The sequence below is a fragment of the Scyliorhinus torazame genome, chromosome 3, assembly GCF_047496885.1.
Source record: "Scyliorhinus torazame isolate Kashiwa2021f chromosome 3, sScyTor2.1, whole genome shotgun sequence".
Taxonomy (NCBI): domain Eukaryota; kingdom Metazoa; phylum Chordata; class Chondrichthyes; order Carcharhiniformes; family Scyliorhinidae; genus Scyliorhinus; species Scyliorhinus torazame.
Genome location: NC_092709.1, coordinates 377272152 through 377290416, shown reverse-complemented (window position 1 = coordinate 377290416; position 18265 = coordinate 377272152). Strand labels below are relative to the sequence as shown.

Genomic DNA, 18265 nt, shown 5'->3' with positions numbered 1-18265 from the left:
TCACATTTAAGAGCCGCCGCACATTGGTGTTTAGTTGCCTGCCCTTTACAAATTCCGTCTGGTCCTCGTGGATTACCCCGGGACACAGTCCTCGATCCTTGTGGCCAGCACTTTTGCCCAGCAACTTTGCATCCACATTGAGGAGCGAGATCGGCCTGTACGATCCACATTGCAGTGGGTCCTTGTCCCGCTTTAAGATCAAAGAAATTGTCGCTTCCGACATTGTCGGGGGCAGGGTCCCCTCCTCTCTTGCCTCGTTAAAGGTCCTCACTAGTAACGGGACCAACAGGTCTACATACTTCCTGTAGAACTCCACCAGGAACCCGTCCGGTCCCGGGGCCTTCCCCGCCTGCATCCTCCCCAAACCCTTGCCTCAGCTCCTCCAACCCAATTGGTGCCCCCAAACCAGCCACCTCTTGCTCCTCCACCCTCGGGATCTCAGCTGGTCTAGGGAATCGTCTCATCCCCTCTTCCCCTGCTGGGGGCTGGGATCTGTACAGCTCTTCATAGAAGGCCTTAAATACCTCGTTTATTTTCGTCGCACTCCGAACCGTGGCTCCCCTTCCATCTTTGACTCCCCCTATTTCCCTTGCTGCCATCCTCTACGGAGCTGGTGTGCCAGCATCCGACTAGCCTTTTCCCCGTACTCGTAGGTCGCCTCCTGCGCTTTCCTCCACTGTGCCTCCGCCTTCCCTGTGGTCAACAGGTCAAACTCCGTCTGGAGACGTCGCCTTTCCCAAGTAATCTTTCCTCCGGGGCCTCTGCGTATCTCCTGTCCACTCTCAAAATCTCCCCCACCAACCTCTCCCTTTCCATGCCCTCGGTCTTCTCCCGATGAGCCCTAATGGAGATTAGCTCTCCCCTGATCACCGCCTCCCATACCACCCCCACCCGCACCTCCCCGTTGTCGTTGGCCTCCAAGTACCTTTCGATACACCCCCTCACCTTCCCACACACCACCTCGTCCGCCAGCAGTCCCACATCCAGCCGCCACAGCGGGCATTGGTCCCTCTCCTCTCCCAGCGCCAGTTCCACCCAGTGTGGGGCATGGTCCGAAACGGCTATAGCCCGAATACTCCGTCCCCTCCACCCTCGGATGAGCGCCCTGCCCAGAACAAAGAAATCTATCCGGGAGTAGGCTTTGTGTACGTGGGAGAAGAAAGAAAATTCCCTGGCCTGCGGCCTAGCAAACCGCCATGGGTCCACTCCCCCCCATCTGATCCATAAACCCCCTAAGTACCTTGGCCGCCGCCGGCCTCTTTCCAGTCCTTGATTTGGAGCGGTCCAGTGCTGGGTCCAACATTGTATTGAAGTCCCCTCCCATTATCAGGCCTCCTATCTCCAGGTCCGGAATGCGCCCCAACATGCGCTTCATGATCCTGCATCATCCCAGTTCGGGGCGTATACGTTTACCAACACCACCCACATCCCTTGCAGCCTACCGCTCACCATCACATATCGCCCTCCATTGTCCACGACAATAGTCTTGCCTCAAATGACACCCACTTTCCCACCAATATTGCCACCCCTCTATTCTTCGCGTCCAGTCCCGAGTGGAATACCTGTCCTACCATCCCTTTCTTAACCTGACCTGGTCCGCCACCTTCAGGTGTGTTTCTTGGAGCATGACCACGTCTGCCTTCAGTCCCTTTACGTGCGCGAACACTCGAGCCCTCTTCACCGGCCCATTCAGGCCCTCACGTTCCACGTTATCAGACGGATTGGAGGGGCTCTCGCCACTTCCCCCCCCCCCCCCCCGCCGACTAGCCATCTCCTTTTCTGGGCCAGTCCCGTGTCCTCACCTCCTCACCCTCCAGTCCCTCAGACGGGGGACCCCGTCCCGACCACCTCTTCTATGTCCCATTCCCTTTCCCCCCCCCTTCCCCTCCCCCCGCTAGACCCCTGTCTAGCTTTTTTGCTCCCCCCATGTCACTCCCGTAAGTCAGCTGACAACCTGCTGACCCCGGCTACCCCCGCGATTCCCATTGACCTCCCCGTGTGGGTGTTCCCCCTCCCACTTTTCTTCCGCACGCGGGAAAATCAAGAAACCCCGCACTTTCCAAAGCCCGCTCCGCCCCCTCTGGCGCAGCTCCTGTCGCGGCCTTGCCTCTCTCCCCCAGCCCATGTAACATTTCCTGTGCGTGATTGACCCCCTATATACAACAACCATCACACATCAAACCCCAAAACATCCCCCCACCCTCACAAACCCTCAGTTAGAGTCCAACTTTCCGGCTTGTACAAAGGTCCACGCCTCTTCAGGCGTCTCAAAGTAATAGTGTTGGCCCTTGTATGTGACCCACAGTCGCGCTGGCTGCAGCATTCCGAATTTCACTTCTTTCCGGTACAACGCCGCTTTGGCCCAGTTGAAACCCGCTCTCCGCTTTGCAACTTCCGTGCTCCAGTCCGTGTATATTCGGATCTCTGCATTGTCCCACTTACTGCTCCGCTCCTTCTTGGCCCATCTCAGGACCCACTCTCTGTCCGTGAACCGGTGGAACCTCACCGGCTCATTTGCCTGGGGCTTCTTCGCCAGCACCCGATGTGCCCCGTCCAACTCCAGCGGCCTCGAAGGGGCCTTCGTGCCCATCATCGCCTCGAGCATCGTGCTTGCGTATGCCCCGGCATCGGCCCCCTCCGCTCCTCCAGGGAGACCCAGGACCCTTCTCCAGGTCTTCGAGTCTTCCCGCCCACCTCCTGTGTAGCGCCTCGTTCTGCTCCACTCTCACCGCCAGGCCCGAGATCTCGTCCTCGTTCTGACCAACTCTTTTTTGTACCTCCTGGATCTGAACCTCGAGGGCCTTCTGGGTGATCCCTAGTCCTTCGATTGCCGAAAGCATAGGCGCTAGCATTTCCTTATGCATCTCCTCGCGATGCTCCTCGAAGCAGTGCCTAATAAACCCCTGCAGCTACACTTTGTCTCTGGCCGCCGCCATTTTGTCTTTTTTCCCCTGTTTTTCCCGTTGCTCCAATGCCACTTTTGTGGCCGTTACGCTTCGAGTCCGTTTCATAAAAGTTGGAGGGGGACCTCCCTCTTACCTTCCCCACGGGTTAGTATCAAAAAAAGTTCAGTTGGGGCTATTCTAGCGAGCCCGAAAGTCCGTGGTAGCGGGAGCTGCCGAATCGTGCGGTTCAGCTCCGCATAGCCGCACCCGGAATTGAAACTTCACTCTTTTGGAGCACGCTTTGAAATCCTCTTCCACAGAAATCCTCTCCCAGCACACTGGGCTAAATCGCTGGCTTTGAAAGCAGACCAAGGCAGGCCAGCAGCACAATTCAATTCCCGTACCAGCCTCCCCGAACAGGCGCCGGAATGTGGCGACTAGGGGCTTTTCACAGTAACTTCATTTGAAGCCTACTTGTGACAATAAGTGATTTTCATTTCATTTTTTCACAATCTCCTGGATACCCAGCAACAGCAAAACACCACGGATCACAGCTGAATTAAGGTGTCACCAACGTCAGAATGACTGTGGATATCTGGCTTCTCACTTGCAGACCGACATCTTGCAGCTCCATCTATAACTGGGAGATTCTCTCTGCCCCATTCCTCAACTCCAGTGACCAGTTACCCTGTTCCCATTCCAGTTACCCTGTTCCCATTCCAGTTACTCTGTTCCCATTCCGATTCCAGTTACCCTGCTCCCATTCCAGTTACCCTGTTCCCATTCCAGTTACCCTGTTCCCATTCCAGTTACTCTGTTCCCATTCCGATTCCAGTTACCCTGCTCCCATTCCAGTTACTCTGTTCCCATTCCAGTTACCCTGTTCCCATTCCAGTTACCCTGTTCCCATTCCAGTTACTCCGTTCCCATTCCAGTTACTCTGTTCCCATTCCGATTCCAGTTACCCTGCTCCCATTCCAGTTACCCTGCTCCCATTCCAGTTACTCTGTTCCCATTCCAGTTCCCCTATTCCCATTCCAGTTACTCTGTTCCCATTCCAGTTACTCTGTTCCCATTCCAGTTACTCTGTTCCCATTCCGATTCCAGTTACCCTGCTCCCATTCCAGTTACCCTGCTCCCATTCCAGTTACCCCTGTTCCCATTCCATTCCTCTGTTCCCATTCCAGTTACCCTGTTCCCATTCCAGTTACTCTGTTCCCATTCCAGTTACCCTGTTCCCATTCCAGTTACTCTGTTCCCATTCCCATTCCAGTTACCCTGTTCCCATTCCAGTTACTCTGTTCCCATTCCAGTTACTCTGTTCCCATTCCAGTTCCTCTGTTCCCATTCCGATTCCAGTTTCTCTGTTCCCATTCCAGTTACTCTGTTCCCATTCCAGTTACTCTGTTCCCATTCCGATTCCAGTTTCTCTGTTCCCATTCCAGTTACTCTGTTCCCATTCCAGTTCCTCTGTTCCCATTCCAGTTACTCTGTTCCCATTCCAGTTACTCTGTTCCCATTCCGATTCCAGTTTCTCTGTTCCCATTCCAGTTACTCTGTTCCCATTCCAGTTACTCTGTTCCCATTCCGATTCCAGTTACTCTGTTCCCATTCCAGTTACTCCAGTTACCCTGTTCCCATTCCAGTTACTCTGTTCCCATTCCGATTCCAGTTCCTCTGTTCCCATTCCAGTTACTCTGTTCCCATTCCAGTTACTTTGTTCCCATTCCAGTTACTCTGTTCCCATTCCAGTTCCTCTGTTCCCATTCCAGTTACTTTGTTCCCATTCCAGTTACTTTGTTCCCATTCCAGTTACATTGTTCCCATTCCAGTTACTCTGTTCCCATTCCAGTTACTCTGTCCCCATTCCAGTTACTCTGTCCCCATTCCAGTTACTTTGTTCCCATTCCAGTTACTCTGTTCCCATTCCAGTTACTCTGTTCCCATTCCAGTTACTTTGTTCCCATTCCAGTTACTTTGTTCCCATTCCAGTTACTCTGTTCCCATTCCAGTTACTCCAGTTACACTGTTCCCATTCCAGTTACTCTGTTCCCATTCCGATTCCAGTTCCTCTGTTCCGATTCCAGTTCCTCTGTTCCCATTCCAGTTACTCTGTTCCCATTCCAGTTACTCTGTTCCCATTCCAGTTCCTCTGTTCCCATTCCAGTTACTCTGTTCCCATTCCCATTCCAGTTACCCTGTTCCCATTCCAGTTACTCTGTTCCCATTCCGATTCCAGTTTCTCTGTTCCCATTCCAGTTACCCTGTTCCCATTCCAGTTACTCTGTTCCCATTCCAGTTACTCTGTTCCGATTCCAGTTCCTCTGTTCCCATTCCAGTTACTCTGTTCCCATTCCGATTCCAGTTACCCTGTTCCCATTCCAGTTCCTCTGTTCCCATTCCAGTTACCCTGTTCCGATTCCAGTTCCTCTGTTCCCATTCCAGTTACTCTGTTCCCATTCCAGTTCCTCTGTTCCCATTCCAGTTCCTCTGTTCCCATTCCAGTTCCTCTGTTCCCATTCCGATTCCAGTTACTCTGTTCCCATTCCAGTTACTCTGTTCCGATTCCAGTTCCTCTGTTCCCATTCCAGTTACTCTGTTCCCATTCCAGTTACTTTGTTCCCATTCCAGTTCCTCTGTTCCCATTCCAGTTCCTCTGTTCCCATTCCAGTTACTCTGTTCCCATTCCCATTCCAGTTCCTCTGTTCCCATTCCAGTTACCCTGTTCCCATTCCAGTTCCTCTGTTCCCATTCCAGTTACTCTGTTCCCATTCCCATTCCAGTTACTCTGTTCCCATTCCAGTTCCTCTGTTCCCATTCCAGTTACCCTGTTCCCATTCCAGTTCCTCTGTTCCCATTCCAGTTCCTCTGTTCCCATTCCAGTTACCCTGTTCCCATTCCAGTTCCTCTGTTCCCATTCCAGTTACTCTGCTCCCATTCCAGTTCCTCTGTTCCCATTCCAGTTCCTCTGTTCCGATTCCAGTTACCCTGTTCCCATTCCAGTTACTCTGTTCCCATTCCAGTTACTCTGTTCCCATTCCCATTCCAGTTACCCTGTTCCCATTCCGATTCCAGATCCTCTGTTCCCATTCCAGTTACCCTGTTCCCATTCCAGTTACTCTGTTCCCATTCCAGTTACTCCGTTCCCATTCCAGTTACTCTGTTCCCATTCCGATTCCAGTTACTCTGTTCCCATTCCAGTTACCCTGTTCCCATTCCAGTTACCCTGTTCCCATTCCAGTTACTCTGTTCCCATTCCAGTTACTCTGTTCCCATTCCGATTCCAGTTCCTCTGTTCCGATTCCAGTTACTCTGTTCCCATTCCAGTTACTCTGTTCCCATTCCAGTTACTCTGTTCCCATTCCGATTCCAGTTACTCTGTTCCCATTCCAGTTACTCTGTTCCCATTCCCATTCCAGTTACTCTGTTCCCATTCCAGTTACCCTGTTCCCAATCCAGTTACCCTGTTCCCATTCCAGTTACCCTGTTCCCATTCCAGTTACCCTGTTCCCATTCCAGTTACTCTGTTCCCATTCCGATTCCAGTTTCTCTGTTCCCATTCCAGTTCCTTTGTTCCCATTCCAGTTACTCTGTTCCCATTCCAGTTACCCTGTTCCCATTCCAGTTACTCTGTTCCCATTCCAGTTACCCTGTTCCCATTCCAGTTACTCTGTTCCCATTCCAGTTACTCTGTTCCCATTCCCATTCCAGTTACCCTGTTCCCATTCCAGTTACTCTGTTCCCATTCCAGTTCCTCTGTTCCCATTCCGATTCCAGTTTCTCTGTTCCCATTCCAGTTACTCTGTTCCCATTCCAGTTACTCTGTTCCGATTCCGATTCCAGTTTCTCTGTTCCCATTCCAGTTACTCTGTTCCCATTCCAGTTCCTCTGTTCCCATTCCAGTTACTCTGTTCCCATTCCGATTCCAGTTTCTCTGTTCCCATTCCAGTTACTCTGTTCCCATTCCAGTTACTCTGTTCCCATTCCGATTCCAGTTACTCTGTTCCCATTCCAGTTACTCCAGTTACCCTGTTCCCATTCCAGTTACTCTGTTCCCATTCCGATTCCAGTTCCTCTGTTCCCATTCCAGTTACTCTGTTCCCATTCCAGTTCCTCTGTTCCCATTCCAGTTACTTTGTTCCCATTCCAGTTACTCTGTTCCCATTCCAGTTCCTCTGTTCCCATTCCAGTTACTCTGTTCCCATTCCAGTTACTCTGTTCCCATTCCAGTTACTCTGTTCCCATTCCGATTCCAGTTACTCTGTTCCCATTCCAGTTACTCCAGTTACCCTGTTCCCATTCCAGTTACTCTGTTCCCATTCCGATTCCAGTTCCTCTGTTCCCATTCCAGTTACTCTGTTCCCATTCCAGTTCCTCTGTTCCCATTCCAGTTACTTTGTTCCCATTCCAGTTACTCTGTTCCCATTCCAGTTCCTCTGTTCCCATTCCAGTTACTCTGTTCCCATTCCAGTTCCTCTGTTCCCATTCCAGTTACTCTGTCCCCATTCCAGTTACTCTGTTCCCATTCCAGTTACTCCAGTTACACTGTTCCCATTCCAGTTACTCTGTTCCCATTCCGATTCCAGTTCCTCTGTTCCGATTCCAGTTCCTCTGTTCCCATTCCAGTTACTCTGTTCCCATTCCAGTTCCTCTGTTCCCATTCCAGTTACTTTGTTCCCATTCCAGTTACTCTGTTCCCATTCCAGTTCCTCTGTTCCCATTCCAGTTACTCTGTTCCCATTCCCATTCCAGTTACCCTGTTCCCATTCCAGTTACTCTGTTCCCATTCCGATTCCAGTTTCTCTGTTCCCATTCCAGTTACCCTGTTCCCATTCCAGTTACTCTGTTCCCATTCCAGTTACTCTGTTCCGATTCCAGTTCCTCTGTTCCCATTCCAGTTACTCTGTTCCCATTCCGATTCCAGTTACCCTGTTCCCATTCCAGTTCCTCTGTTCCCATTCCAGTTACCCTGTTCCGATTCCAGTTCCTCTGTTCCCATTCCAGTTACTCTGTTCCCATTCCAGTTCCTCTGTTCCCATTCCGATTCCAGTTACTCTGTTCCCATTCCAGTTCCTCTGTTCCCATTCCAGTTCCTCTGTTCCCATTCCAGTTACTCTGTTCCCATTCCCATTCCAGTTCCTCTGTTCCCATTCCAGTTACCCTGTTCCCATTCCAGTTCCTCTGTTCCCATTCCAGTTACTCTGTTCCCATTCCCATTCCAGTTCCTCTGTTCCCATTCCAGTTCCTCTGTTCCCATTCCAGTTCCTCTGTTCCCATTCCCATTCCAGTTCCTCTGTTCCCATTCCAGTTCCTCTGTTCCGATTCCAGTTACCCTGTTCCCATTCCAGTTACCCTGTTCCCATTCCAGTTACTCTGTTCCCATTCCCATTCCAGTTACCCTGTTCCCATTCCGATTCCAGTTCCTCTGTTCCCATTCCAGTTACCCTGTTCCCATTCCAGTTACTCTGTTCCCATTCCAGTTACTCTGTTCCCATTCCAGTTCCTCTGTTCCCATTCCCATTCCAGTTACCCTGTTCCCATTCCAGTTACCCTGTTCCCATTCCAGTTACTCTGTTCCCATTCCAGTTACTCTGTTCCCATTCCGATTCCAGTTCCTCTGTTCCGATTCCAGTTACTCTGTTCCCATTCCAGTTACTCTGTTCCCATTCCAGTTACTCTGTTCCCATTCCGATTCCAGTTACTCTGTTCCCATTCCAGTTACTCTGTTCCCATTCCCATTCCAGTTACCCTGTTCCCAATCCAGTTACCCTGTTCCCATTCCAGTTACCCTGTTCCCATTCCAGTTACTCTGTCCCCATTCCAGTTACTCTGTTCCCATTCCAGTTACCCTGTTCCCATTCCAGTTACCCTGTTCCCATTCCAGTTACTCTGTTCCCATTCCGATTCCAGTTTCTCTGTTCCCATTCCAGTTCCTCTGTTCCCATTCCAGTTACTCTGTTCCCATTCCAGTTACCCTGTTCCCATTCCAGTTACTCTGTTCCCATTCCGATTCCAGTTACTCTGTTCCCATTCCAGGTACCCTGTTCCCATTCCAGTTACCCTGTTCCCATTCCAGTTACTCTGTTCCCATTCCAGTTACTCCAGTTACTCTGTTCCCATTCCAGTTACTCTGTTCCCATTCCGATTCCAGTTTCTCTGTTCCGATTCCAGTTACTCTGTTCCCATTCCAGTTACTCTGTTCCCATTCCAGTTACTCTGTTCCCATTCCGATTCCAGTTACCCTGCTCCCATTCCAGTTACTCTGTTCCCATTCCAGTTACTCTGTTCCCATTCCAGTTCCTCTGTTCCCATTCCAGTTACTCTGTTCCCATTCCAGTTATCCTGTTCCCATTCCAGTTACTCTGTTCCCATTCCAGTTACTCTGTTCCCATTCCGATTCCAGTTACTCTGTTCCCATTCCAGTTCCTCTGTTCCGATTCCAGTTACCCTGTTCCCATTCCAGTTCCTCTGTTCCCATTCCAGTTACTCTGTTCCCATTCCAGTTACTCTGTTCCCATTCCGATTCCAGTTACTCTGTTCCCATTCCAGTTACTCTGTTCCCGTTCCCATTCCAGTTACTCTGTTCCCATTCCAGTTACTCTGTTCCCATTCCAGTTACTCTGTTCCCATTCCGATTCCAGTTACTCTGTTCCCATTCCAGTTACTCCAGTTACCCTGTTCCCATTCCAGTTACTCTGTTCCCATTCCGATTCCAGTTCCTCTGTTCCCATTCAAGTTCCTCTGTTCCCATTCCAGTTACTCTGTTCCCATTCCAGTTACTCTGTTCCCATTCCAGTTACCCTGTTCCCATTCCAGTTACCCTGTTCCCATTCCAGTTACCCTGTTCCCATTCCAGTTACTCTGTTCCCATTCCGATTCCAGTTTCTCTGTTCCCATTCCAGTTACCCTGTTCCCATTCCAGTTACCCTGTTCCCATTCCAGTTACTCTGTTCCCATTCCAGTTACTCTGTCCCCATTCCAGTTACTCTGTTCGCATTCCAGTTACCCTGTTCCGATTCCAGTTACTCTGTTCCCATTCCAGTTACCCTGTTCCCATTCCAGTTACTCTGTTCCCATTCCAGTTACCCTATTCCCATTCCAGTTACTCTGTTCCCATTCCAGTTACCCTATTCCCATTCCAGTTACCCTATTCCCATTCGAGTTACTCTGTTCCCATTCCAGTTACCCTGTTCCCATTCCAGTTACTCTGTTCCCATTCCAGTTACTCTGTTCCCATTCCAGTTACTCTGTTCCCATTCCGATTCCAGTTACCCTGTTCCCATTCCAGTTACCCTGTTCCCATTCCAGTTACTCTGTTCCCATTCCAGTTACCCTGTTCCCATTCCAGTTCCTCTGTTCCGATTCCAGTTACCCTGTTCCCATTCCAGTTCCTCTGTTCCCATTCCAGTTACCCTGTTCCCATTCCAGTTACTCTGTTCCCATTCCAGTTACTCTGTTCCCATTCCAGTTACCCTGTTCCGATTCCAGTTCCTCTGTTCCCATTCCAGTTACTCTGTTCCCATTCCAGTTCCTCTGTTCCCATTCCAGTTACCCTGTTCCCATTCCAGTTACCCTGTTCCGATTCCAGTTCCTCTGTTCCCATTCCAGTTACCCTGTTCCGATTCCAGTTCCTCTGTTCCCATTCCAGTTACCCTGTTCCGATTCCAGTTCCTCTGTTCCCATTCCAGTTACCCTGTTCCGATTCCAGTTACTCTGTTCCCATTCCAGTTACTCTGTTCCCATTCCAGTTACCCTGTTCCCATTCCAGTTCCTCTGTTCCCATTCCAGTTACTCTGTTCCCATTCCAGTTACTCTGTTCCCATTCCAGTTACTCTGTTCCCATTCCAGTTACTCTGTTCCCATTCCAGTTCCTCTGTTCCCATTCCAGTTACCCTGTTCCCATTCCAGTTACCCTGTTCCGATTCCAGTTACCCTGTTCCCATTCCAGTTACTCTGTTCCCATTCCAGTTACTCTGTTCCCATTCCAGTTCCTCTGTTCCCATTCCACTTACTCTGTTCGCATTCCAGTTACCCTGTTCCCATTCCAGTTCCTCTGTTCCCATTCCAGTTACCCTGTTCCCATTCCAGTTACTCTGTCCTGATTCCAGTTCCTCTGTTCCCATTCCAGTTACTCTGTCCTGATTCCAGTTACCCTGTTCCCATTCCAGTTACCCTGTTCCCATTCCAGTTACCCTGTTCCCATTCCACTTACTCTGTTCGCATTCCAGTTACCCTGTTCCCATTCCAGTTACTCTGTTCCCATTCCAGTTCCTCTGTTCCCATTCCAGTTACCCTGTTCCCATTCCAGTTACTCTGTCCTGATTCCAGTTCCTCTGTTCCCATTCCAGTTACTCTGTCCTGATTCCAGTTACCCTGTTCCCATTCCAGTTACTCTGTTCCCATTCCAGTTACTCTGTTCCCATTCCAGTTACCCTGTTCCCATTCCAGTTACCCTGTTCCCATTCCAGTTACTCTGTTCCCATTCCAGTTACTCTGTTCTGATTCCAGTTACCCTGTTCCCATTCCAGTTACTCTGTTCCCATTCCAGTTACCCTGTTCCCATTCCAGTTACTCTGTTCCCATTCCAGTTACTCTGTTCCCATTCCAGTTCCTCTGTTCCCATTCCAGTTCCTCTGTTCCCATTCCAGTTCCTCTGTTCCCATTCCAGTTACCCTGTTCCCATTCCAGTTACTCTGTCCTGATTCCAGTTCCTCTGTTCCCATTCCAGTTACTCTGTCCTGATTCCAGTTACCCTGTTCCCATTCCAGTTACTCTGTTCCCATTCCAGTTACTCTGTTCCCATTCCAGTTACCCTGTTCCCATTCCAGTTACTCTGTTCCCATTCCAGTTACTCTGTTCTGATTCCAGTTACCCTGTTCCCATTCCAGTTACTCTGTTCCCATTCCAGTTACCCTGTTCCCATTCCAGTTACTCTGTTCCCATTCCAGTTACTCTGTTCCCATTCCAGTTACCCTGTTCCCATTCCAGTTACTCTGTTCCCATTCCAGTTACTCTGTTCTGATTCCAGTTACCCTGTTCCCATTCCAGTTACTCTGTTCTGATTCCAGTTCCTCTGTTCCCATTCCAGTTACTCTGTTCCCATTCCAGTTACCCTGTTCCCATTCCAGTTACTCTGTTCCCATTCCAGTTACCCTGTTCCCATTCCAGTTACTCTGTTCTGATTCCAGTTCCTCTGTTCCCATTCCAGTTACTCTGTTCCCATTCCAGTTACTCTGTTCTGATTCCAGTTACCCTGTTCCCATTCCAGTTACTCTGTTCTGATTCCAGTTCCTCTGTTCCCATTCCAGTTACTCTGTTCTGATTCCAGTTACCCTGTTCCCATTCCAGTTACTCTGTTCTGATTCCAGTTACTCTGTTCCCATTCCAGTTACTCTGTTCCCATTCCAGTTACTCTGTTCCCATTCCAGTTACTCTGTTCTGATTCCAGTTACTCTGTTCCCATTCCAGTTACCCTGTTCCCATTCCAGTTACTCTGTTCCCATTCCAGTTACCCTGTTCCCATTCCAGTTACCCTGTTCCCATTCCAGTTACCCTGTTCCCATTCCAGTTACCCTGTTCCCATTCCAGTTACCCTGTTCCCATTCCAGTTACTCTGTTCCCATTCCAGTTACCCTGTTCCCATTCCAGTTACTCTGTTCCCATTCCAGTTACTCTGTTCTGATTCCAGTTACCTTGTTTGGAATGTTGGTCATGTCATTCATGTCATTGGATGAACAGGTTAATGTTCTGGAGTCACGGGTTCAAGTTTTATCAAGACAGTCACAACATTTAAATTCTATTTAAAAAACGATTGAAAGCGATTTTCTGTAATAAATTTAGAAATAAATTGAGAGTACCCAATTCATTTTTTCCCAATTAAGGGGCAATTTAGCGCGGCCAATCCACCTGCCCTGCACATCTTCATGTTGTGGGGGTGAATCCCACGCAAACACGGGGAGAATGTGCAAACTCCACACGGACAGTGACCCAGAGCTGGGATCGTACCTTGGACCTCGGCGCCGTGAGGCAGCAGTGCTAACCACTGCGCCACCGTGCTGCCCTCCGTAATAATGACCATGAAACATTTGATTGTGAATAAATTGGAATTATTATCCTGAACACACTCACCTGGTCTGTCGCTTTAAACGCCATGTCTTCTAGTTTCCGCGGCAACAACCCTTCATTCTCTGGGAGGGGCGTGACGAGTTGGATACCTGCAGCTGCCATTTCCTGTAGGACGGCCACCACGCGGGTCAGGTGCTTCCGACAATCCAGCAGTGTATCGGAAACCTGCAGCAGGAAGCAAAGGTTAATGTGGAATCACAGACAGCGGAGAACATCCAAGGTCACAATGCTCCCCAAACCCTCACATCGGAGTCTATCTGGTCACAATCTAACCGACCCAGGCAGGATGGCCATCGTGCGACTGCTTTCCATGGTGCATGTCGACCAGAAATAGCTGAGAGGGCCCAGATCACACTCCCAAAACAGGGAGCGCACACTTACCTGGGAGCCGAAAGATAGTGCCGCTGGAATTCCAGGAGCTTCAGTCCCAGGCATTCGTCTCCGAACCTTCTTACAGAAGTGCCGGATATCGCTGCACGAGGTGCTGAGATCCTTCAGAAGAATGGCAATGTCGGTGGGTTCATGTCCAGCCTAGGGAGAGAAACACAAGTCAGGTCAGACAGGCGGGGCCCCGGAGCGAGGGGCCCCGGAGCGAGGGGAACCGGAGCGAGGGGAACCGGAGCGAGGGGCCCCGGAGCGAGGGGAACCGGAGCGAGGGGAACCGGAGCGAGGGGAACCGGAGCGAGGGGAACCGGAGCGAGGGGAACCGGAGCGAGGGGAATCGACGGAGCGAGGGGCAGCGACGGAGCGAGGGGCAGCGACGGAGCGAGGGGCAGCGACGGAGCGAGGGGCAGCGACGGAGCGAGGGGAACCGGAGCGAGGGGAACCGGAGCGAGGGGAACCGGAGCGAGGGGAACCGACGGAGCGAGGGGAACCGACGGAGCGAGGGGAACCGACGGAGCGAGGGGAACCGGAGCGAGGGGAACCGGAGCGAGGGGAACCGACGGAGCGAGGGGCAGCGACGGAGCGAGGGGCAGCGACGGAGCGAGGGGCAGCGACGGAGCGAGGGGCAGCGACGGAGCGAGGGGCAGCGACGGGGCGAGGGGCAGCGACGGGGCGAGGGGCAGCGACGGGGCGAGGGGCAGCGACGGGGCGAGGGGCAGCGACGGGGCGAGGGGCAGCGACGGGGCGAGGGGCAGCGACGGGGCGAGGGGCAGCGACGGAGCGAGGGGCAGCGACGGAGCGAGGGGCAGCGACGGAGCGAGGGGCAGAGACGGGGCGAGGGGCAGAGACGGAGCGAGGGGCAGCGACGGAGCGAGGGGGAACCGGAGCGAGGGGCAGAGACGGAGCGAGGGCAGCGACGGAGCGAGGGCAGCGACGGAGCGAGGGGCAGCGACGGGGCGAGGGGCAGCGACGGGGCGAGGGGCAGCGACGGGGCGAGGGGCAGCGACGGGGCGAGGGGCAGCGACGGAGCGAGGGGCAGCGACGGAGCGAGGGGCAGCGACGGAGCGAGGGGCAGCGACGGAGCGAGGGGCAGCGACGGAGCGAGGGGCAGCGACGGAGCGAGGGGCAGCGACGGAGCGAGGGGCAGCGACGGAGCGAGGGGCAGTGACGGAGCGAGGGGAACCGGAGCGAGGGGCAGCGACGGAGCGAGGGGCAGCGACGGAGCGAGGGGCAGCGACGGAGCGAGGGGCAGCGACGGAGCGAGGGGCAGAGACGGAGCGAGGGGCAGCGACGGAGCGAGGGGCAGCGACGGAGCGAGGGGCAGCGACGGAGCGAGGGGCCCCGGAGCGAGGGGCCCCGGAGCGAGGGGCAGCGACGGAGCGAGGGGCAGCGACGGAGCGAGGGGCAGCGACGGAGCGAGGGGCAGCGACGGAGCGAGGGGGAACCGGAGCGAGGGGCAGAGACGGAGCGAGGGCAGCGACGGAGCGAGGGCAGCGACGGAGCGAGGGGCAGCGACGGGGCGAGGGGCAGCGACGGGGCGAGGGGCAGCGACGGGGCGAGGGGCAGCGACGGAGCGAGGGGCAGCGACGGAGCGAGGGGCAGCGACGGAGCGAGGGGCAGCGACGGAGCGAGGGGCAGCGACGGAGCGAGGGGCAGCGACGGAGCGAGGGGAACCGGAGCGAGGGGAACCGACGGAGCGAGGGGCAGCGACGGAGCGAGGGGCAGCGACGGAGCGAGGGGCAGCGACGGAGCGAGGGGCAGCGACGGAGCGAGGGGCAGCGACGGAGCGAGGGGCAGCGACGGAGCGAGGGGCAGCGACGGAGCGAGGGGCAGCGACGGAGCGAGGGGCAGCGAAGGAGCGAGGGGCTGCGAAGGAGCGAGGGGCAGCGACGGAGTGAGGGGCCCCGGAGCGAGGGGCAGCGACGGAGCGAGGAGTCCCGGAGCGAGGGGTCCCGGAATGAGGGGGCAGCGACGGAGCGAGGGGCAGCTGTGCTGGGAATGGGGGTACGCACCTGGAGAAGGGATCGCAGGCGGCCCACCTCCACAGCCACACAGTCCAGGGCATTCTGCGTAAACTGCAACATACATTTCATCAAAACATTAGAAACAGGTCAACTCGGGACTGGGATTCAATCCGATTCCCAATCCATCCCGACTACTAGTGGATTCCTGATCCAATCACATTCATAATACAATCCTGACCCAATGGAACCATTTCCCAGGCATTTGTAACCAAGCTTCATCAGATTAGTTTGTGGGCTGAGGGGAGACTGGTTGACAGATTTCTGTTACTGAGACACATTGGAGGTGGATTCACAGGATTGGTGCGGACTGGAGACATCCTCAGCTGCAGAATAAAGAGCTCGAGTGAGGCTCCCAGCGCAGTGACGGAGTGAGGAAGGAAGACGGAGTGAGGCTCCCAGCGCAGTGACGGAGTGAGGAAGGAAGACGGAGTGAGGCTCCCAGCGCAGTGACGGAGTGAGGAAGGAAGACGGAGTGAGGCTCCCAGCGCAGTGACGGAGTGAGGAAGGAAGACGGAGTGAGGCTCCCAGCGCAGTGACGGAGTGAGGAAGGAAGACGGAGTGAGGCTCCCAGCGCAGTGACGGAGTGAGGAAGGAAGACGGAGTGAGGCTCCCAGCGCAGTGACGGAGTGAGGAAGGAAGACGGAGTGGTTAGCTCAGCAGTAAAGTGGCAGAAGTATTTCATTTTGGAAAGTGTGAAGTAATGCATTTGGGGAAAGCCAACTTCAGTGGGGTAAGACCGATCTGGGCCAAATCAACCGGAATGAAATGTTGGCAGGGAAACTGGTGGCTGAACAAAGGGCAGTTGTTGAAGGTGGCTCCGTTCAGGGACAGTCGAGGTATATTCCCTCCAAAGAGAAACTTGGGGCAAACAAACCCAGAGTTCGCTGGATGACAAGAGAGAAAAATTATGAGGAAGATAAAGTGTCGCTGACGGGAGTCAGTTGAGAAGGCTGAAAACAAGTGCTTCAGACGGAAAGTGGGCAGCACGGTAACACAGTGGTTAGCACAATAGCTTCACAGCTCCAGGGTCCCAGGTTCGATCCCCGGCTTGGGTCACTGTCTGTGCGGAGTCTGTACATCCTCCCCGTGTCTGCGTGGGTTTCCTCCGGGTGATCCGGTTTCCTCCCACAGTCCAAACACGTGCCGGTTAGGTGGATTGGCCCTGATAAATTTGCCGTAGTGTCCAAAAAGGTTTTGTGGGGTTACTGGGTTATGGGGACAAAGGAGACGGGGAGGAGGCACAGGCTTGGGTCGGGTGCTCTTTCCAAGGGACGGTGCAGGCGCGATGGGCCAAATGGCCTCCTTCTGCACTGTAAATGATTCTATGATTGAGTGACACACGTACCTGTGTATAGTGACTGGGTGACACACGTACCTGTGTATAGTGACTGAGTGACACACGTACCTGTGTATAGTGACTGGGTGACACACGTACCTGTGTACAGTGACTGGGTGACACACGTACCTGTGTACAGTGACTGGGTGACACACGTACCTGTGTATAGTGACTGGGTGACACACGTACCTGTGTATAGTGACTGAGTGACACACGTACCTGTGTATAGTGACTGGGTGACACGTACCTGTGTATAGTGACTGGGTGACACACGTACCTGTGTATAGTGACTGGGTGACACACGTACCTGTGTATAGTGACTGGGTGACACACGTACCTGTGTATAGTGACTGAGTGACACACGTACCTGTGTATAGTGACTGGGTGACACACGTACCTGTGTATAGTGACTGGGTGACACACGTACCTGTGTATAGTGACTAGGTGACACACGTACCTGTGTATTGTGACTGAGTGACACACGTACCTGTGTATAGTGACTGGGTGACACACGTACCTGTGTATAGTGACTGAGTGACACACGTACCTGTGTATAGTGACTGGGTGACACACGTACCTGTGTATAGTGACTGGGTGACACACGTACCTGTGTATAGTGACTGGGTGACACACGTACCTGTGTATAGTGACTGGGTGACACACGTACCTGTGTATAGTGACTGGGTGACACACGTACCTGTGTACAGTGACTGGGTGACACACGTACCTGTGTATAGTGACTGAGTGACACACGTACCTGTGTATAGTGACTGAGTGACACACGTACCTGTGTATAGTGACTGAGTGACACACGTACCTGTGTATAGTGACTGGGTGACACACGTACCTGTGTATAGTGACTGGGTGACACACGTACCTGTGTATAGTGACTGGGTGACACACGTACCTGTGTATAGTGACTGAGTGACACACGTACCTGTGTATAGTGACTGGGTGACACACGTACCTGTGAATAGTGACTGAGTGACACACGTACCTGTGTACAGTGACTGGGTGACACACGTACCTGTGTATAGTGACTGGGTGACACACGTACCTGTGTATAGTGACTGGGTGACACACGTACCTGTGTATAGTGACTGGGTGACACACGTACCTGTGTATAGTGACTGGGTGGCACACGTACCTGTGTATAGTGACTGAGTGACACACGTACCTGTGTATAGTGACTGAGTGACAAACGTACCTGTGTATAGTGACTGAGTGACACACGTACCTGTGTATAGTGACTGGGTGACACACGTACCTGTGTATAGTGACTGGGTGGCACACGTACCTGTGTATAGTGACTGAGTGACACACGTACCTGTGTATAGTGACTGGGTGACACACGTACCTGTGTATAGTGACTGAGTGACACACGTACCTGTGTATAGTGACTGAGTGACACACGTACCTGTGTATAGTGACTGGGTGACACACGTACCTGTGTATAGTGACTGGGTGACACACGTACCTGTGTATAGTGACTGGGTGACACACGTACCTGT

At 52.9% G+C, this 18265-nt stretch overlaps 1 protein-coding gene across 4 annotated transcripts in view; it reads right to left on the bottom strand.

Annotated features, from left to right (window-relative positions):
* Positions 1-12905: 12905 nt before the first annotated feature.
* LOC140409375 (dynactin subunit 1-like) overlaps positions 12906-18265 on the bottom strand; it is a 276463-nt gene continuing 271103 nt past the window's right edge. For all 4 annotated transcript variants that reach the window (XM_072497822.1, XM_072497823.1, XM_072497824.1 and 1 more), the window contains 3 exons: positions 15407-15469; positions 13392-13541; positions 12906-13175 (listed from right to left, as the gene is read on the bottom strand). In XM_072497822.1, the coding sequence (XP_072353923.1) occupies positions 12921-13175; positions 13392-13541; positions 15407-15469 (468 nt within the window). In that variant the 3' untranslated portion in view covers positions 12906-12920. The remainder of the gene's footprint in view (positions 13176-13391; positions 13542-15406; positions 15470-18265) is intronic.